This window comes from Monodelphis domestica, chromosome 1 (genome assembly GCF_027887165.1).
Source record: "Monodelphis domestica isolate mMonDom1 chromosome 1, mMonDom1.pri, whole genome shotgun sequence".
NCBI classification, from domain to species: domain Eukaryota; kingdom Metazoa; phylum Chordata; class Mammalia; order Didelphimorphia; family Didelphidae; genus Monodelphis; species Monodelphis domestica.
Window position 1 is genome coordinate 10449930 of NC_077227.1, and position 18681 is coordinate 10468610.

General features: G+C 41.7%; 1 protein-coding gene across 1 annotated transcript in view; it reads left to right on the forward strand.

Moving 5' to 3' along the window:
- Nucleotides 1–18545, forward strand: part of ANKRD22 (ankyrin repeat domain 22) — a 42190-nt gene extending 23645 nt beyond the window's left edge. Inside the window, exons 2-6 of the mRNA XM_007478301.3 lie at nucleotides 2698–2889; nucleotides 4163–4270; nucleotides 5707–5784; nucleotides 15318–15416; nucleotides 16066–18545. Of these exons, the coding sequence (XP_007478363.2) occupies nucleotides 2698–2889; nucleotides 4163–4270; nucleotides 5707–5784; nucleotides 15318–15416; nucleotides 16066–16143 (555 nt within the window). The 3' untranslated portion in view covers nucleotides 16144–18545. The remainder of the gene's footprint in view (nucleotides 1–2697; nucleotides 2890–4162; nucleotides 4271–5706; nucleotides 5785–15317; nucleotides 15417–16065) is intronic.
- Nucleotides 18546–18681: the final 136 nt, after the last annotated feature.

Consider the following 18681-nt stretch of genomic DNA (forward strand, 5'->3'; position numbering starts at 1 on the left):
TACAACGTCAGTTCATCACGGAATCACCCAAATCTCAGAGCTGGACTTCAGGGATCACACAATCCAAGCCCTTCTTTGGACAGAAGAAAAAAAAATGGAGGCTCTCAGAAAGGAAATGACAGGTCACATAGACTTGATGAGTTAAATTAGGACAAGTTATTTTTATACATTTCATGAATTGAGGCACTGGAAGAGGTCCTGGGGGCAAGAAACCCTTTGAGAGGCCAATGCCATGCAGTGGGAAGGATGCTGGATTGGCATCAGAAGGATTGCTGACGACTGGGGAGGTGGCGTTGAGCAGGCTACTTTTCTACTCGGGACCTCAGTTTCTTAATCTGCAAAATGAGGGAGGTAGAAGAGATGATTTCCAAGAAATTTTCCAGACCCAAATGTGGTCTTGGAGTATTCAGGAGAAATGGACATCAGGAACCAATGTTCTAGGGTCCTGGAAGTACTGGGGATTAGCCAAGCCACTTGTCTCCTTCGTCCACTCTATTGCATTCCCTCCCCTTCTTTTCTCTTTGCCTCTCATGTTCCCATGTGCCATCTCCATGGGTCTCAGGGGCAGCTATGGCCAGAGTGGTACCCAAACAGCAGACATTTTATTGAAGCAAATAGGCTGTCACAGTAGTCTAATGAATAAGTACACTTTCAGAGCAAAAGTATGAGGTAAACAATTACCAAAGGGGGAAAAAGTGTAGGCTATGGGTTCCACTTACTAAAATCTATGACCAAGGAGGTCCTAAGAGAAAGTCCCCCCAATAATTATAGCACTGGTGATACATATTCTATTTTTAAACCCTCACCTTCCATCTTGGAATCAATACTATGTATTGGTTCCAAGGCAGAAGAGCGGCAAGGGTTAGGCAATGGGGGTTAAGTGACTTGCCTGGGGTCACACAGCTGGGAAGTATCTGGGGCTAGATTTGAATCCAGGACCTCTCATCTCTAGGCCTGACTCAATCCACTGAGCTACCCAGATGCCCCCCCCTCACAGTGATACATATTCTAAAAAGTAGAGAGTAGAATTTTTTGCTAATGTCGTGTTAAAAATTATTGATGCCTTCTGTCTCTCACATCACAGTTAATTCCTCATATACCCCACCTTTAGTGAGCCCTAAGAAAAACAGCAAAGCAAATCCATCGAACCCAGCAACCACATGCAAAGCTAGACAATGTTCTCACAAATTCCTCTGAATTCATCACTGTTGTCATTTCTCGCTGAATAAGAAGTCTTCCACTAACCCTTGTTATTATAATTTCACTATCTGCTATAATGTAGGACATGCCTGTTTGGACTCCTGTTTTCATCACATACATCATACTCATATATTGTAGAGAAATAAGAAATCAGCCGTATGGTTTACTCATTGTAAACGTCCTCCTCATTACCTCTTTGGGGTGCTAATATCCCTTATGAGATTTTCCCTCATTCTTTTGATTTGAAAAAGAAATCTGTCTTTGAGTTACCTTGAAAAATTAATTCTTGAGCACCCTGAAATTGTGTCTCTTTCATCGTGGGCTTATCATTTGTCCGGACTGGTCATTCTGCCTGACTTATCTTCCCACTTGCCATTCCTACTGGGGTCGTCATCCACAGAATTCATAGTGTTGGTACCACTGCTAGCAACAACAGACCTCAGCAGAAATTCTGGACAGTCTGTTCTTTCCATTACATTGTTTTTCTCATTCTAGTTCCATCTCTAAATGGCCCGGGCATGATCTGGCTCAGCTGAGTCTTATATCACATTTCTGTAGTATTCTTCACCTCTGTAGCTCTGTGCTATTTTGTGGGTTCATACTGTGGAACCTTCTTTCACGCTGCCCTACAGATGAGCTTGTACTCTCTCTAAACCATGGATTCATTGTCCTTGGCTTGCCATATTTCTCTTCTTATGATGATCAAGTATTTGGTGGGTAATATGCATCGGGACTGCTGGTGATGTTGTTCAGTGCTCAGCAAGTTCTGTGCCTCCTGAGACATTTCTTGAAGCAAGTACTCATGATTCGTAGACAAGTTTAACAGAAAGTCCCGAGTTTGTCAACAGATCATTGTTTTCTTTAATTTCCCAAAAGCAATCAAGACTTTGCTTTCCAACTTTGTTGTTCTTATTGTTTCTCCTTATTCATCTTCTTTTTGATGTGGTTGAGTATTAAAACACATGTTACCTTGGTTTCCCCAATTATAAAATGAGGCATTCGGTTAGATGACGTCAAGGGTTCCTTCCAACTCCAAATCTAGACTCCTTGGCTTCCTCCATATCCCACTTTCTGTAAGAGGTGTTTCTGGAGCCTTCCTTATCTTTCTCCTACTCTGTAGGTTTCTTGTATATTCATATGCATTAAATGAAAGTTTCTTGAAGGCAGGGATTATTCTTTACCTTTCTCTGTATCCCCAGAATTTAGCACAGTGCCTGGCCCACAGGGCCATGGCTTGAATTTCTGGGTATTGGCTGATGGTTGTCATAGCATCATGGATTAAGAATTGGAAGGGACTTTAGGGGTCATTGAGACCAAAGTCCTCATTTTATGGTTGAGGAAACCAAGGCCAAGAAAGGTAAAGAGATTTTCCCAAGGAAAGAGTAGAGCTCTGATTGGGACCCAGGACTTCTGACTGTAAATACAATCCAGGGGGGCACCCTGGCTTCATGTCCCACATACTTAGAAGTGTGCTTTGTCTTTCTCCCCTTCTCTTAGCCCATCTGCCAAGCAGCTTATCAGAATGACTTTGGTGAAGTCTGGAGATGGGTGAAAGAAGATAACAATTACGTGAATGTTCACGATAGATTCAATGGAGACACCCCCCTAATATGTGCTTGCAGGAGGGGACATGTGAAGATAGTTACATTCCTTTTACGAAGAAATGCCAATGTGAATGCCAGAAATCAGGTGAGAATATATGGTGGGAGAGGAGGGAGGAAGTGGACGTTTGTCTCACTTCAGACAGACCTGAAGCAGGTCAGTTGAATGAATGGTTTCTCCTCTAAAGTCTGAAGGAATTATTCATTGAAAGTGGAGGGGACCTCAGACATGATCTAGGCAAAATCCCTTATTTTCTGGTTCTTACCTCCATCTTATAGATGAAGAATCTGGGGTCCATGGAAGTCAAATGATTTGTCCAAGGTCACACAGAGAGTAAACAGTGAAAGTGAGATTTGTATCCAGTCATTGTGCTTTCTTTTATTGCCATGTGGTCTCCCCTAGTGTGGTAGAGTAGAAAAGACATTGATTTTATAGCCAAAAGATATGGGTTAGAATCCTGGCTCCACCTCTTATTAGCCATGAACAAGTTCTCAGCACTTTGTGGTATCTTAATTCTATCGTCTGTAAATTGAGGGAGCTGGATTAGATGACTTTACAGAAGTCCCTTTCAGCTCTAGTCCTATGACCTTCTGGTCTACCATAATGCAGAATGCCTACCATGAGCAATCAGTGCTTTGTTGCTGATAATGCCTCTTCCCCAAAGAATATATGTTTAAATGTAGGGAAACCCAAAGCCCAAGTTGGCAGGGATGTGGGCAAGAGGAAGACAATGGCCTTGGCCTCTCTTGCCTGGTCTGGTCCATTTACCCAGGAGCCTCAGGGAATTCTGGGGACTGTGGCAAACATCGGTACCTCAGACGCAAACTGGCCTCTGTGGTTTTGTTGGAAGGCAATAATTCCTGAAATGATCTGAGGGAGCAGTGACTAATTGCCAGGAGTTATAAAGTTAACATGCAACCACAGTGACCCAGAGGACACAAGTGCTTCAGAGTATTTCATGAAATAGCAGAGTAAGAATAGCCATAAACCTGGGGCACTCTCTCACAACTAGTCCATAGCTAGCAGACATTGAGGACCTTCACTCTATTGGAAGGGGAGGATAATATTAACCCTTTTCTTTCATCCCCTGTGGATTCCAGCTAGAGAAGAGAGCCCAGCTACCTAACTGCTGGGGAACAGGGGAGAAATGGCCAGCGCTGAGAGGAAAGCTTTTCTGCAGTTAAAGCCAAAGTGGCCTAAACTGCCATGTCTCAGGGATCAGGAGGCTGACTAATAACCTTCCAATAGAGGGAAGGTCCTTTGTGTCTGTTCATCAGAGAAGGTAAGGTCTGGTAGGAGGTAGGTGTCACTTAATGGCCAATAAGGTTATTCTCTTGTTTTAAATTTGCTTCACTCCTAGAAAGAGAGAACCAGTCTCCATTATGCCGTGAGGAAAAGGTTCACCTTCCTTGACTATCTGCTCATCATTCTTTTGATGCCTGTTCTTCTGATTGGCTACTTCCTCATGGTGAGTAGAGGAGAAACTCCCTCTCCTGATACCTGCTAGCTATGGATTAGTTGCAGGAGTTGAGGTGGGCTGTTTTGCCTCCTGAGCCTCAGTCTCCTCACTTTGTAAAATGGACCTAATCATGCCTATAGAACCTACCTTTCAGGCCACATCATGATCCAGACTGTGCCTTATCTTAACTTTGAACCTTCAATAACTCATGGAAGGCCCCAAACCCAGCACAAAGCAGGCCTGCAGTAAAGGCAAATAAGGTCAAAACCCTGATTTTCTTTCAAAGCCCTGATCATCAAGTGACACATCCCACAGAAGATCTTTCCTGAGATTCCCTTTTGAATAGAACCATGTAGCTTCAGCTCCCCATCTGTCAAGGGAAGGGGCCAGATCAAATGACCTCTAAGTTCTCTTCTACCTTAAGATGGATGGCACTATGAAGTGTCTGGGGACAGCCAACTGGCCCATGTGTATTGGAGTGATGGAGAAAGGACTAAAGAATGCTTCCTTCTCCTCCCTAAGATAGATAAGATCTGAGCTGTCCTAGGTGTGGACAGTTCCTTCTCTGTTATATTGTAGGGTGAGATCTGAGCCTCTGAGATGTTTTTTCCTGCCCAATCTGGTCAGAAGGCCCCTAAGGCATCAGCTCTCAGTGTCTTCTCACTCTTCCTTCCCCACACCAGATCTTCTCCTTTTCTGGCTAGATGCATCATCTTCTGCAGAAGGAGGAGTGGGCCCATCTCTAGACTGAAGAGTACACAGTTCACCAAGGCTATTCTATTTGTAAACATGCATCTGTTGGATGAGTCAGCCCAGGAAGTAAAAAGAGAATGATTCTGTTTTCAATTTGAATGACATTTAGAAATTTCTAGTTGCCCTGTGCTGGTAACATGGGATGCTTTCTAGGACTGTCCTTTTGTCCAAATGTCAGGGTTTTTCAATTTAAATAATACTCTAAGCATCTTACAAATGCTATCTCATTAGATCCTCACAACTCTGGGAGGTAGGTGCTGTTATTATCTCCATTTTACAGATGAGGAAACTGAGGCATAGAGAGGTTAAGTAACTATAACAATAGTTAGCATTTTTTGGTACGTACTACATGCCAGGCATTGTCCTAAGCTCCTTATAAATATTATCTCATTTGATCTTCACAATAACCCTGGGAGGCAGGTGTTGCTATTGTTCATATTGTATAGATGAGGAAACTTAGGCAAACAGAGGTTAAATAATACCCAAAGTCACACAGCTAGTAAAACTAGGCAAAATTAGAACTCACGGCTTCCTGACTCCACTGTGCCACAAGAATCTGTGGCTGATTATTTAAATTGTTTTTGCAGACAGATCAGTGTTTAATGTCACACTATAGCATCTCTCTCCCAGATTTGTGTGCTAGGAAAGCATTTCACGTATTAATGTATCTTGGTTTATCCCATGTTACTCAGATATCAAAGACGAAACAGAATGAGAATCTCGTCAGAATGCTACTTGGTGCTGGTGCAGATGTGAATGCCACAGACTATGTGAGTATATAGTTTTGTCTGTCTCGGAATAAATGAAGAACCTTGTCATGGAATCTCAGAGCTAGGAAGGCCTTGGAGGCTTTCCAGATAGTCCGAGCCTTGAGCAAGGAAACTCTTTCTCTTGAGCATCCCACACATTTGCTTCACTCCTAGAAAGAAAGAAATGTGATATTGAAATCACTTTAAAAGACTGATATATATATATTAATTTAAGGTTGCCAAGGAATTCACTTATGTAATTCCTAAATGAAACACTCAAGTCAGCTGCCAAATTTTTATGGTGTTTTAATTACAACAGGAGGAAGAAAATATGAGAGAGAGAGAGAGAGAGAGAGAGAGAGAGAGAGAGAGAGAGAGAGAGAGAGAGAGAGAGAGAGAGAGAGAGAGAGAGAGAGAGAGAGAGAGAAGGAGAGAGAGAGAGAGAAGGAAAAAGGGAAAGAAGGAAAGAAGTTTAACTCAGAACCACTCTGCCTCAGGCTGAGCCAAAGTGGGCGTTAAGCCTTGGACAGTCAAGGCAGGGAAAGGGATCAGTCCTTATCACTCATGACCAAAATGAAGGAGAGTAGTCTGCGTGGCTCCTCCAACCTCAAGCACCATCCTCGAACTGAACTCTAGCCCTCCTCACAGGAAGTCTTGAGAACTCCAGAGGCTGTTCTCTACCTCACTTCCTGAGTCTCACATGTGCCAATGGTGGCTCTAGCTTGACCTAGGACCACCCAGAGGTCTGTCCTTTTTGCACATGTCAGTTGAAGGCCATATTCTCAAATAATTAAATCTTGAGTTTGCTGCAGCCCTTTCTAATCTTGTTACCCTGAGGTGGGTGGAGAATGTAGTTTCCAAGACCTGATTCTGTTATTCTAAGTATCTCTATTGTTATTGATCAGGAAATAGCTAAATCCGATCTTCTAAAGAATGGTCTGAATAGGGTGGTGGAGTAGTTTTGAAATTCACAGATCTGACCTCCATGAAGAGGTGAGGGAAAGGTCCATCCAGCCTTCCCTTGAGATTTCCTGGTGGGGAGAGACCTCCACCTGGAAGGCAGCCAAACGCCTTGGGACAGCTCTGTAAAGATTAAAATTTAGGGGAGACTGAGGCAGGTAGAAATTAGTTTCTCTCTGCAAGGAGTATTATATTTTTTAGAGGTTTATTAGAGATTAAGGATTAAAGAAAATACAGGATAAGAAACACATGCCTAGGCCACAGAGACCTAGACAAGACCTCACCTACATTATGGAAAGAGCCACGTCTGCTCCAAAACGGAAGTCCAAAAGAGAGAGCCTATGGGGAAGACCCTTTAAATAAAATTTTGTTCTCATACCAGGTGAGAATTTAGTGAGATTAGAGGGCATTCTGGGAGCTAGCAAGGACTCCTGGGGAATGGAGTCCAGAGTTCAAATCTCAATTTTACATTCCCCCCGTTTGATCCTCTGGGAAGAAGTCCTTCCCCAAAGGATCATAAAAACATAATCAATTTAAAGATTACAATAATTTGAGGATAAGAGAAAAAAAGAACAAAACCAATAGTTGCTGGACACATTGACAGAAAGCCAGTTGGGGGCAGTTCCCTTTGGCATGAAAGTATACATACAAATAAATGTTCAATCAACCACACCCAAAGTTCATTTTTGTGCACTTGTGGTCTGGAGGCTTCTTCATGGTGGCTTCTCCAACAGTTCAGTTCTGCATTCAGAGAGGAGCATCTTTCTTTACCTAAAATTCTTCTCAAAAGGAATTTAAACTTTGCAATTTAAATAATGATATTTTTTACATTCCCCCCGTTAAGAGGGTGATTGAAAAAACAGGATCACTTAGGGATGCATGGCTGAGGTATGAGGTATATGAATCAATTGGCAAGAGAAATAAAAAAAAACCATCAGAAAAATCCAAAAGAAAAGAAAAATTTCTGGATGAAAATATAGACTATCAAAGTCTTATGTGTAAAAATTCCAATTAAAAGAAAAATAAATCTATAACAGGTCCTTGAATCAGGGTCCAATCAAAATGATCTAAGCAATGATGCATTTACCCAATCAGTAGCCAGGACTACAGAAAGTTGCCACATTATGAGAGTCAGAACAGAAAGGGACCAGATTATAGGAGCCAAGTTTGGGGATACTCTTCTGTGAGTATCTTCAGAGTGAGTGTGGACACAAGGAAAGCCTGTCTTAACAACATGTTAAACACAGTAACCTCGAGTCTTCACACTAGGTTCAAGACCTTTGTATTGGCCTAGAAGTGCATCAATCCATCCTGGATTGGATTTTCTTTGGCTCTGTGAAATGGCTCTTGTGTGTATATCTTGTCCTGGAATCAGAAAGAATCATTAAGCAAAGTCCCATAATTTATTTAAATAATTAGTGGCATCGTTTTTATAGTCACAAGCTTTTTAGGGCATGCATTAGCAAATGTATCTTAAACTCATATTACTGAAAAATCAAAAGGTTAAAGAAAATCTTAATGCTGGTGACATGTGCTTCAAATATAAAAAGGAGAGAAAAAAATAAAAACCTGAAAAAGTATATTGCACATGCAAGAAAAATATAATAATAAAAGAGCTTTAAAAAATTCAAAAATGTAGCTTATAATTATTGACACTCTGAGTCAGCTAAGAAAATATAAAATACAAGGCTTTCTCACCAAAAATGAGATCCATTTCCTCTTAATATCTGGCCATGCTCCACTGTAAGTATGAGGCAAATGAATTGAACAAGGTAACAATTTTTCATTTTTAAAAATACAGTAGTACAAATATGTAGGTATCAAAACCCCCCAAATTCTCAATAGCCCAATTAATTACAATAGCAAACAAACACACTTTCACCTTTCACATAAGTTGCTGTATGGCATTTTAAAAAGCCTATGAATTGATGGATATTTGTCACAGTTTTTACAAATGTGGCAATCTTTCAACCTTAGTGATAAACATATTTTTAAAACAAAGTAAAACTCATCTTGGGTTTAGAACATAATCAAGAAATCTATATGTCATTCTGGTGCAAGTAAAGTAATGAGCTGAGGAGTATAAATAAAGGGGTGCTCCTTTTTTTGGAGGCTTTTTAGGGATACAAATGCCCTGAGATTAACTGCCCAACTTCCATTCACATATTTAGAAATGCGGGAAGGTTGGGGGTTATAAAATGTATTTCACTTCAGCTACTAGAATGGGCCTTACCTCGTGGTAGGGACAGGCAAAAATAACCAGAGATTGTTAAAAAAAATTTCCAAAAATCATATTTAAAAATCCTTAAAATCATTTGAGGTATTTAGCACATTAAATTTTCCAAAGGTTGTTAATACAATTATAACCAGTTCTGAAGACCTTCTCTCCTCTATGACAATTTACAAAGTGAAAAATAGAAAAACTGTTTGTTTGTTTTTTTTTCATGTGGGCTTAATTACAATATTGTTCAGCACAGTTATAGGGGAAAAACAACAGAATTTCAAAACTCAGTACATTCAAAATAAATTCAATCAACCTTCAGTGTAACAGAATAATATTCAATGAAGTAATATATGAATTTAACATCACAAAGTTAAACCTTAAACAAAAAATGCAATAGAATACAGAGATTTTTATAAACCATTGGAGTCTGAAATGCCTTACAATATAGCCTTTAGTCTCTTCAAAGTTCCTTGGGGTTTGTTTTTTTTGTTTTTGTTTTCTTTTAATTAATTATCCATTTAAATGTCTATTGTCTGAAGGCAGAGTGGTAAGGGCTAAGCAATGGGGGTTAAGGGACCCATCCAGGGCCCCACAGCTGGGAAGTATCTGAGGCCAGATTTTAACCCAGGACCGCATGTCTTTAGGCCTGGCTATCAGTTCTCTGAGCCACCCATTTGCCTCCCCAAAGTTGAATCTTTGGGCTGAATCTTTCTTCTGGCATGCAGGTGAAATCAATGAAATTACCAGAACAGTCAAAAGGTATCCTTTCAAACAGCCCATTGCTTAAAAGTCTGTTTGAAAAGTCTGTTTCTTTTCCTCTCCCTTTTCTCTCTCTCCCCTGCTATGATACCTCCTCCTGCCCCAGTCCACGTGGAGCCAATACCCCCCCTCCTTTTGTTACCAGCTGATAGAAATGAGTCCCGAGCGATCTGCTCCAAGGAACTGGGTTTGTTGGTTGAATCAGGTGGGCCAGGTGAGCAAGAGAAAGACCTCGGGGTGGGCAGGGCTGGGAACCAGAGTGCAGACAAACAGGGCCGGGAGCTCGGGCACCAGGTGAGAGGCCAAGAGCAGAAGCAGGAGCCGGAGAGGGCCGCAGGCAGGAGCTGATCAAGATGGTTTTCTAAAAAGCATCTTGGAGAAGCGTGGCTTAAAAAAAAATAATTATCTAGGCTAAAAAATTTGAAAGTTCTCATCCAATCTAGTGGTCACCAACTGTAAAGATTAAAATTTAGGGGAGACTGAGGTAGGTAGAAATTAGTTTCTCTCTGCAAGGAGTATTATATTTTTTAGAGGTTTATTAGAGATTAAGGATTAAAGAAAATACAGGATAAGAAACACGTGCCTAGGCCACAGAGACCTAGACAAGACCTCACCTACATTATGTAAAGAGCCATGTCTGCTCCAAAACGGAAGTCCAAAAGAGAGAGCCTATGGGGAAGACCCTTTAAATAAAATTTTGTTCTCATCCCAGGTGAGAATTCAGTGAGATTAGAGGGCATTCTGGGAGCTAGCAAGGACTCCTGGGGAATGGAGTCCAGAGTTCAAATCTCAATTTTACAGCTCTCATGATTAGGAAGTTGTTTGGTCTTGTTGCTTTTTTGTTGCCTGGCATCAGGTCTAAAGTTGACAGTGACCCAGAGTGTGAAGGGACGTCTGTTCAGCCCGTGTCCCCCAAAGAATGCCCTCTATGACAACCTCAGCAGATGATCCTCAAGCTATTGCTTGAAGCCAACCAGTCAAGGCTGGATCTTCCAGCAAAGGGTGTCTGGGTGTAGATATGAAGAGCTCCCATTTCCATAACATTTTGAATTGGACAAAAGTGTCACTTTTATTTGCAAAGCTACCTGCTGCCGCCTAAATCATTTACTTACATTTTTGTGTGTGAAACCTGGCCTTATCTGATGGAGAACAATGTTTTGGGTTAAATCTGAGACTTTATTGGATCTGGAAACTCCCAGTGAGGAAACTCCCTTTACCAATGCAGATCTCTCCCTGTTCTGAAACTTAGGCTTGGACAGTGTACAGCAGGAGGGTAAGTGTGGTCCAGAGTCACACAGCCCATATGAATCAAACATGGGACTTGAATTCAAATATTTCTGACTCTCAGGACAGCTTTCTAGTCATTATTACCTGCTGCCACAGAATCGTGATGTTTTTAAATGCAAGTGAAGGGAACCATATGCATATTAGATCAGTCGCTCATTTATTTCAGTTGTGTCTGACTTTTCATGAACTCGATTTGGGTTTTTTTGGCAAAGATCCTGGAGTGGTTTGCCATTTTCTTCTCCAGCTCATTTTACAGATGAGGAAACTGAGGCAAACAGAGTGAAGTGATTTGCTCAGGGTCACACAGCTAGTATCTGAGACCAGATTTGAACTCAGGAAGATGAGTCTTCAGGTGACGCCCTCTATCTACTATACCACTTAGTTGCCCAATATATTACACCAAGTAGCTATAGACTTTTCTTTTCTTTTTTTTTTTTAAACCCTTACCTTCTGTCTTGGAGTCAATACTGTGTATTGGCTCCAAGGCAGAAGAGTGGTAAGGGTAGGCAATGGGGGTCAAGCGACTTGCCCAAGGTCACACAGCTGGGAAGTGTCTGAGGCCAGATTTGAACCTAGGACCTCCCGTCTCTAGGGCTAGCTCTCAATCCACTGAGCTACCCAGCTGCCCCCAGCTATAGACTTTTCTAACCAATGAAGACCTCTCTAGTCTTGTACTTCCTGTGCTTGCCTGACCTTTGAACTCACAGGAATTAGCTCATTTATGAAGGATTCACAGACATTTCTGATACAGGGATGTCTAAGAGAAAATAATCTCTTGGTCCAATTCACTTTGCTTTATTTGGCCTTTGGTTTTCAGTTTCTTTAGTTGGGGCTGGGGAATGGGGCTTTTGCTTCCTTCCATCCAGCCTGAGGCAATTAGCCATTGAGTTATTTCCCATCAGGGGGCAGCTGTGATTATCCCAAGCAGACCAGAGCATCAGAAAACTTAATTAAACTGGATTTGAAGAGCTTGGAACAATGATTAAATCATTAAATCCTGGAGGCTTTTGTGCCTTGGGTTTTTTGGGTTGTTACTTTTCATTCCAACTTTGGATTCTTTCCTCTAAGATCCAACCAGGCAAACAATAACAAGCTCTGATTTATTGTGGATGGAGGAGGCCCAGAAGAGAAATAGAACAATGTGTAAATGGCAGATGATGCATTGAATCAAGTAGAAGTTGGACTTGGAGTCAAGATGACTGGAGTCCAGATTGTATCTAAGATACTTTCTAGATGTTCCGTCCTGGACAAGTCTCTTTCCCAATCTGTGCCTCAGTTTCCTCATCTGTAAAATCAAGTGTTTAGATCTGTGGAATTTCTGATCCTATGACAAAATCCAAAGTAAATTTCTAAAACCTAGGCTGGTCCTTCATGTATAAAAAATGAACTTGGAATTTTTTTCAATCAATAAACTGCTATTTTAAAAATAAATTGAGAATTTTCAAATATAAGTTAATCCATTCCATATACAGGAGGGTCGATCCTGAACTGCTGGACAGAGAACCTGAATTTCAAAGAGCAGTGATAGCAGTTGATAAAGTATTCTGAAGGGACATGACATTCTCCCAGTAGAATGGCAACTCCTGGAGGGCAGGGGCTCTGCCATTTTCATCTTTGATTCTCTGAACTAAGCAGGGGACCTGGCATATAGTAGGTACTCATTAAGTATTTGGTTAACTGAATTGAATTGAATTAATCAGAACCTTTGTCCTCAACCTAGCACATTCATCTTAATGTTGTCTAAAGAGGAAACAAATGCTTTTTGGTCAAATGTAAACTTGAAAGTAGGTAATCTTTACTTTCTGGTTTTGTATCCTCAGTGTCCAGCACAGTGTCTGGCACAGACTAGGGCTTCAAAAATGATTGTTGCTGAGTTTGAGGTCCTAGGTGTTAAGGGTAAATTTTAGGGTTGAGATTGAATGTAATTTTAGTGGTTGTCAGGGATTTAATTATAAATCCCAATGAAATACTCAAGTCAGAATAGAATTTTATGGTGGTTTATTTTTAATAGAAGGAAGAAATTAAGAATGAGGGAGAAAGAAGGAAAAGGGAATTAGGTCTACTCTGGCCTGGTATGAGCCAGGGGGAGTTCTGAGGCCTCAGCCAAGGGGCCTTCCCAGAAGATTAAATCTAGCTCAGCTTCCAGTCATGAGTCCTCCTCCAAGATGAAGGGCCTCCTTGGAGGCTGGTGCCTTCAGAAAGGTCAAGGGAAAGGGGTGTCAGCCTTATCACTCACCATGTGGTTGCCTAAGGGAAGCAGGCTGAGGTCCCACACTCGAGCTCCAAGTCCCATTCCATGGCCAAAGACCTCAAAAAAGTCGCTCTTACAGGAAGTGACACAAAATATAAAGGCAGTTCTTCACATCACTTTCTGTGTCTCACATGTATCAGTGGTGGCTTAAACTTGACTTAGGATAGTCCAGGGGGTTAGTCAGTTGTTCCTGATTTGTCACTTGCTAGCACACGTGGGTCATAGATCTTCCTCCCCCACAGTTAATCCTTAAGTTGGAGTGTATACATTCCTGGTTGTTAGAATTTTAAAGACTAAGCAGGGGGGAATAAATCTAAAATTCACAATCCCCCCTGATGATGATTGGGAGACTAGTCTCCCCAATTGATCACTAAACATAATCATCTTGTACATCTAAATCTTCTAACTATAGGTGCATACAAAATTTTACCTTCTAAGAGGAAATTATAATAGTCAGAGATAAGAGGGGAATAGAAGAGAGAGAAAGCAAAGCCAATTAGGGGACAGTCTCCTTTTGGCATAAGACTATACATTCAAATTAAATGTTCAATCCACCTTCAGTTCAATCAACTACACCCAAGTTCATTCTGAATCTTTTTGATGTAGTGTAGGTTTTTCAGGCATCTTTCTGCAAACAGTTCATTCTCTGAATTTTAGGAGTTAGCAAGCTTCTTTCCTTGAAGATCTTTCTAGAACAAAAATTTTTAAATCTTGGGTTTTTATGAAAATACATAGGCCCTGAGAGGGGCACAGATCCCACTCAAGATGCTGACTTGACTGTTTCCATGAATGAACACAAGAGATGGCTGCAAATTCCATTTTTCAGCTTCCTAGGGCCACCAACCTGTTTTTCTGCTATAAATGGTGCAAATTGGGAAATGGAGCATATTTTCATTATTTTTGTATTTATTGACTCAATCAGTGAATCAAACCACATTTGTGAAGAGACTGTTAGGTCCTATACAATATAGATCGTCTCAAATGATCTTAATAACAGTGTGGTAATAGAAGACTGATGCAGTGGATAGAGCTGACTTGGAGCTCTATCTGGATTCAAATCCTGCTTCAGACTCTTTCTAACTGGGTGACTCTGGAAAAGTCACTTCACCCCTGCCCCAGTTTATCATCTACAAAGTGGGGATAATAGCATTCTCAATAAGAATAAAATAGCAATAACAATAATCTCATCTCCCAGGGTTGTTGTGAGTCTAAAATAAGATAATACTTATAGAGCGCCTTAAAGTGTCATATAAATTCTAGTGCTTATTATACGGTATCTCTATAAGGTTGGCACTACCATCATTCCCATTTTAGGTGGACTAATAATAATGATCATCATTTCTTTACATTTACATTTTAACAAAGTTTTAACATTTACAAAGTGCTTTACATCTGTTATTTCATTGGATAGAGAAAGATAGAAAGCCAGAGATAGAGCTAGATAGATGACTGGAGGGATGCATAACTAGACAGATGAATAGACGATAGAAGAACTGCCAAAAAGGAAGAAAGAGGGAGTTAGATGGATAATGATTCATTAAGCACTTCCTTTGTGCTAAGTATTGTGATAAGTGCTGTGGGCACAACTATAAGCAAGCAAAAACTCCTTGCCCTCAAGGAATTTATGTTTTAATGGGGAAGGACAATACAAAAGAACAAGAAAGAGAGAGACTGGTATACAAGAGCAGTGTGGCTTAGAGCTGATGCCAGGGAAGTGGAGTGGTAGCCTAGATCATGGCAAGACAAGGCAGGGCTGTGTTCAAGTTCCCTGTGGGGAGGAGATGGCAGTGATGACTAAAGAGTAGGAGAGCATTTTGAATAGAAATATTTAAAGATGGGAAAACAGATTCAAAATCTAACCAAAGTTTTCAATGCCACACAGCTAACAAAAGGCTTCATATGAGATTTGAACCCAGGTATTCCTCACTCCAGGCCTGGCACTCTATCCACTAAGTCACTTAGCTGACTCCATTTAAAGAGACATGCCTTTTTATTATTATCCTGGCACTGCCAAAAGAATGCCTTGCATACACTTGATGATAAATGTTTGTTGCTTGATTGGGTCTTTTTAAGATTGGCTGCACAGCTCTTCATTATGCCTGTGAGATGAAAAACCAAAGCATCATCCCCTTGCTTCTGGAGGCCCATGCAGACCCCACCATAAAGAATAAGGTGAGATCCCATTATATGCCATCCAAGAATCCTACCATCAGTGTACTCTATTAAAACTCAGAGCTGCAGTTTCTCATAGACTGGAAACTCCTTGAAGGGAGGTCCTAGGGCAGTGATGGTGAACCTTTTAGAAAGTAAGTGCCCAAAGTGCAACCCTCATGCCATATGTGAGCCACCCCTTTATCTCAGAGAGAGGAAGATGGAAGTACTTCCATTGGACTTCTGAGCAATGGGGCAGGTGATGAGAGAAATGTCCTCAGGCACATGTGGAAAGGGGGAAGGGAGCAGCCTTCTCCAGCATGCTCCAGCATGTGTACCATAGGTTTGTCAACATAGTCCTAGGACATATTTAGATCAATAACATCAGTACCCGGCATGTTGCATTGCATATGGCAGTTACTTAATGCTTGCTGAATTCTCCACTCCATCTCCCACAAGATGGAAGCTACTTAAGGGCAGGGACTGGGAGATTTTTCAATTTGTAATCCCTTGGACTTGGCACAGTGCCCCTTCGCTCTATTCCTACCATACACCCACACACAGAAGGCATTCAGTACATGTATGTGACTAGGAGTAATTGTAGCTTTGCTGAGCAGTCCATTTGATTCATTCAGGAAGAAGTAATGCCTGCCTTTTTCTTCCTTCCCAGCATGGCGAGAGTGCTTTGGACATTGCACAGAGATTAAAATTTTATCAGATTGAAACCATGTTACAGAAATCATCATAACCCTCGTGACATCCTAGATGGAGGACTAGACCAAGGTCAGACCCTCTGGTGCTGTCCCTGAGTTCGTCTGTGATTCAACCATCTCATGCCAGATCAGACCCTCAAATGTCTGTGTCTCAGTTTCTCCATCTGTAAAAAGGGGATTTTTAGCTACCAGAGGGGATGAAAATAATGTGCTTGTTTGGTATTTGTACTGACGTTTCAACCTGAAGGATTCACTGGGACCATCTTCCTTCTAAGACTGATGTCCAGCTTGTCCAAGGTCCCATTTTATCTGATGAAGATTGTTTTTCAGATTTGCTTACTCACGTTTTCTAGAAGGAACAGACGAGTTGAATGAGACTGGCATCTACTTTTCCTTATTCTACATGACTGACCTGCTTCTGTGCCCAATCAGCCACACACAAGCCCTCAGTGATGCCCTTTGTGCCACTCCTGATATACCTTGAGTTGGAGTCCTCAGAGCTCCTGGGGACCCATGACGCAAAGCCATGGAACATCACCAGGAGAATAAGGTCTTCCAAAGAGGGCAGCTTAGGATCCTTGAAAACAGAGAATTTCCTCCATCACTTGCAGAAGTTTTGCCTCCTGGATTCCAAGATTCAAAAAAGTCATACAAAAAGAGGGATGAAGACTATTCAATGGCTGCCAAGCTTGGTGGTAGCTTCTCCTTTTCTCTTGGACCCAACAGATGTCAACCAAGTTACAAGAAGGGTGGACAGAGCTGTAGGGTCAAACTGACCCCACCACCTCACGGAGCTCTAACTAGGACGGGGCAATAGGACCTTTGCTCTAACAGTATTTAATTTAGAAGGCACTGAATTTCAAGGTTGCTATGAGCATTTCCCCAGCTCTAGCACACAGAAACAGTGGAGGCTGGTGCTTATCTAGTAAGAATAACTAGTCAAAATAGGAAGCTGTCTCTATGAGAGATGGGTGAGCTTCTCCTCCTCCTGGACCTACTTATTGCCCTCTCTGTTGCCCTCCTTTATCCAGTCTTTCTAGCCTAATGCTGGTGCCTGAGGATCTCTGACTCCCTCACCCCATAGGATGGGGCCCTTTGTTCTCTTCCCCACTTGGGAGAATCTTGCCCCGGCACCATTCCTGGCGTTTGCTCCAACTGCACAAATTGGTAGTTTCACCTCTGACTCCAGCTCTGTCCGAGACCAGAAGAATCGTAGATGGTCTGCTTGAAATCCAAGAACAAGCCCATATCAGTCCAGTACTGCACGTGGGTCAGGGGTGGTCCCTGAGAAGGGAGCATCCCAGTTACCCACTTGGCCCTGACTAGTAACCACCAATCCAGTCTTGACTGGGGTTCCAGACTGATCCAGAGCTCATTTGCCGAGGCCAGGGAAAGGGGTTATGTTCATGATCTTAGGATACTCTTTTCTATTAATTAAAGATTTATGAAGTAACTTCCTTACAAGAATTCTGTGAGGGGCAGGCAGGAAAGCTAGTACAAAGCGAGCTCACCAGCAAACTGGGAAGTGCTGTCACTTCCAAGCACACATAACTAGTGATTGTCTTGAGCCAGCATTTGGTTCCAGGTCTCTCATCAGCCAGTGGAATTTGAGTGGGGAAAGGGTTAGATTTGGAGATAGAGGACCTGGGTGAGAATCTTGGTCCTTACTAAAAACTATATGACTTTGGGCAAGTTCCTTTCCTTTGGGACTAAGCTCCTCATTCATGAAATAAGGATGAGGTCCCTTAGAGGCAGAAATTTGTGATCCTATGACTGTGAGTCCAGCATTCTTTCCAGTATATCACCTGACTATATCAATGTCACTATCTTTGCATTGGAGTCTGCTAGGAGGAGAAATGTTGGATCTTGAGTCAGGAAGACTTGAGTTCTAATCCAGCCGCACACACTAGTTTTGTGACTCTGGGCAAGCCATTGATTCTGTTTGCCTCAGTTTCCTTCTGTGTAAAATAGGGGCAGTAACATCTGCCTCACAGGGCTGTTGTGAGGATTCAGAGTTAACATATATAAAGGCCTTTCTTTGTAAACCTTAAAGTGTTTTATTTAAAGGTCAGATATTTATCTTTCTTAATGAAAGAGCAGGAGAAGGATTTGGCACCAAAAACCCTGGTTTGGAATTCTAGCTCTGTTAAAAGCTGGTGACCTTAGCCAAGTCACTTCCTCTTTTGTGCCTCACTTTCCTCCTCTGTAAAATGAGGGATAAGGCCTCTTCCAGCTCAGAGTGCTGGCTCTTAGTTAGATGCAACCGGCAGTGAATTCTTGAGGGAGTCACAAAGATGTCACACCTGTTAGCTGTGTAATGTGGGGGCCCAGGATTTCCTCTGGTTAATTTATTACTTTGTTGTCTTGGATGCTCTGAGTGTGAATGCTGGAAAGCTTTTTTTTTTTTAAATGAAATAAATTACAACATGTGAAACAAGTGGCTGGTTCTGGTTCTGACCAGCTCCAAAGGATGCATGGCTTCAGAAGCTGTCCCAACTCACCCCACTGTTGGGCTCCACGTTAAGAAGAAGCCCTTGATCTCTTACTTTTGAGAGCAGAACTGAATCAGAACC